Below are 1,236 nucleotides of genomic sequence, written 5' to 3'. Positions count from 1 at the left end.
GGTGGTGTGAATAAAGAGAAGCATATTGATGAAAATAAAAGGTCATTTAATGAATGGATAAAGCAAGACAGACGGACAGAAACAGCAGAGGGAAACAAAAGAGGTAGGAGCTACCAACTTGAATGTCTACCACAATAACAAGGTCTACTGTAAAGCCTATACAGGGTGATTTTATACATAGACTATCAATCCCACACCCAGATGCGCTTCTTTCAAATCATCACACAAAAACAACACCAACCACCACACAGAAACAACACCAACAACACCACATAACACCACCAACCACACCACCCACACCACATAACACCACCAACCACACCACCCACACCACATAACACCACCACCCACCACCCCAATGACAACCACAATGGCACAACTCACCAACCACCACACCACACTACATCACACAACAACCACCACACCAAGAACTCCAACAAGAACACCAACAAGAACACCAACCATACCAATCACACATCAACAACAACACAAAACCACCACCTCAACAACAACCACAATGGCACAACTCACCAGCTATCACACAACAATACCAACCACCACCCCAACAACAACAACAACACCACCAACTACCACCCACAACAACCACAACAGCAGCCACAACTCATAACACCCCCAACCACCACCCATAACAACCACACCACACAACACCCCCAACCACCAACCACAACAACCACAACAACAACCACAGCTGCCACAACTCACCAGCCAGAATGCCGGGCTGTGTCATAATCTCACTGGCCTCCTCCACCTTGTTGTGTTTCTTCTTAGCCACCTCGGCGTCCGAACCTGTGCCAGTCTCGTTCGTCTCCTCCATCGGCAACTCCTCCTCCTCCTCCAGATCTTCCTCACTCTCTCCGCCCTCAATATTCACATCCAGGTCCAGAGAATCAGAGCCCTTGCCTTCTGAGGACAGAAAATTTTTTGTTTTAGTAACAGTTTATGACACTTGCAAACACAAATACTGCCGTAAGCTGACAAAATGCCTCTTTTCATTTTGGTGTCAACATTTTTTATTTGCTAAATCGAAAGCCTGATCAGTAACCCTACTTGTGTGAACAAAATCAAATTGAAACTGTGACTAGTTTTTTAATAAATGAGAATTCAAATTTTAAAATGACTATTCTTAAATGATTACACTGACAAAAAATGACACACACACACACACATACACACACACACACACATCACACACACACACACACACACACACTCACA

The 1,236-nt window shown here is 44.4% G+C and overlaps 1 protein-coding gene across 1 annotated transcript in view; it reads right to left on the bottom strand.

The window, feature by feature from the left end:
* Positions 1-723: 723 nt before the first annotated feature.
* The window catches only part of LOC101851738 (syndecan), a gene marked incomplete at its 3' end in the record, with an annotated part of 8,106 nt that continues 7,593 nt past the window's right edge, over positions 724-1,236 (bottom strand). Inside the window, 1 exon segment of the mRNA XM_013083226.2 lies at positions 724-924. Within this exon segment, the coding sequence (XP_012938680.1) occupies positions 724-924 (201 nt within the window).

The sequence above is a fragment of the Aplysia californica genome, unplaced genomic scaffold (assembly GCF_000002075.1).
Source record: "Aplysia californica isolate F4 #8 unplaced genomic scaffold, AplCal3.0 scaffold00219, whole genome shotgun sequence".
Taxonomy (NCBI): domain Eukaryota; kingdom Metazoa; phylum Mollusca; class Gastropoda; order Aplysiida; family Aplysiidae; genus Aplysia; species Aplysia californica.
This window is presented reverse-complemented; position numbering and strand designations above follow the sequence as displayed.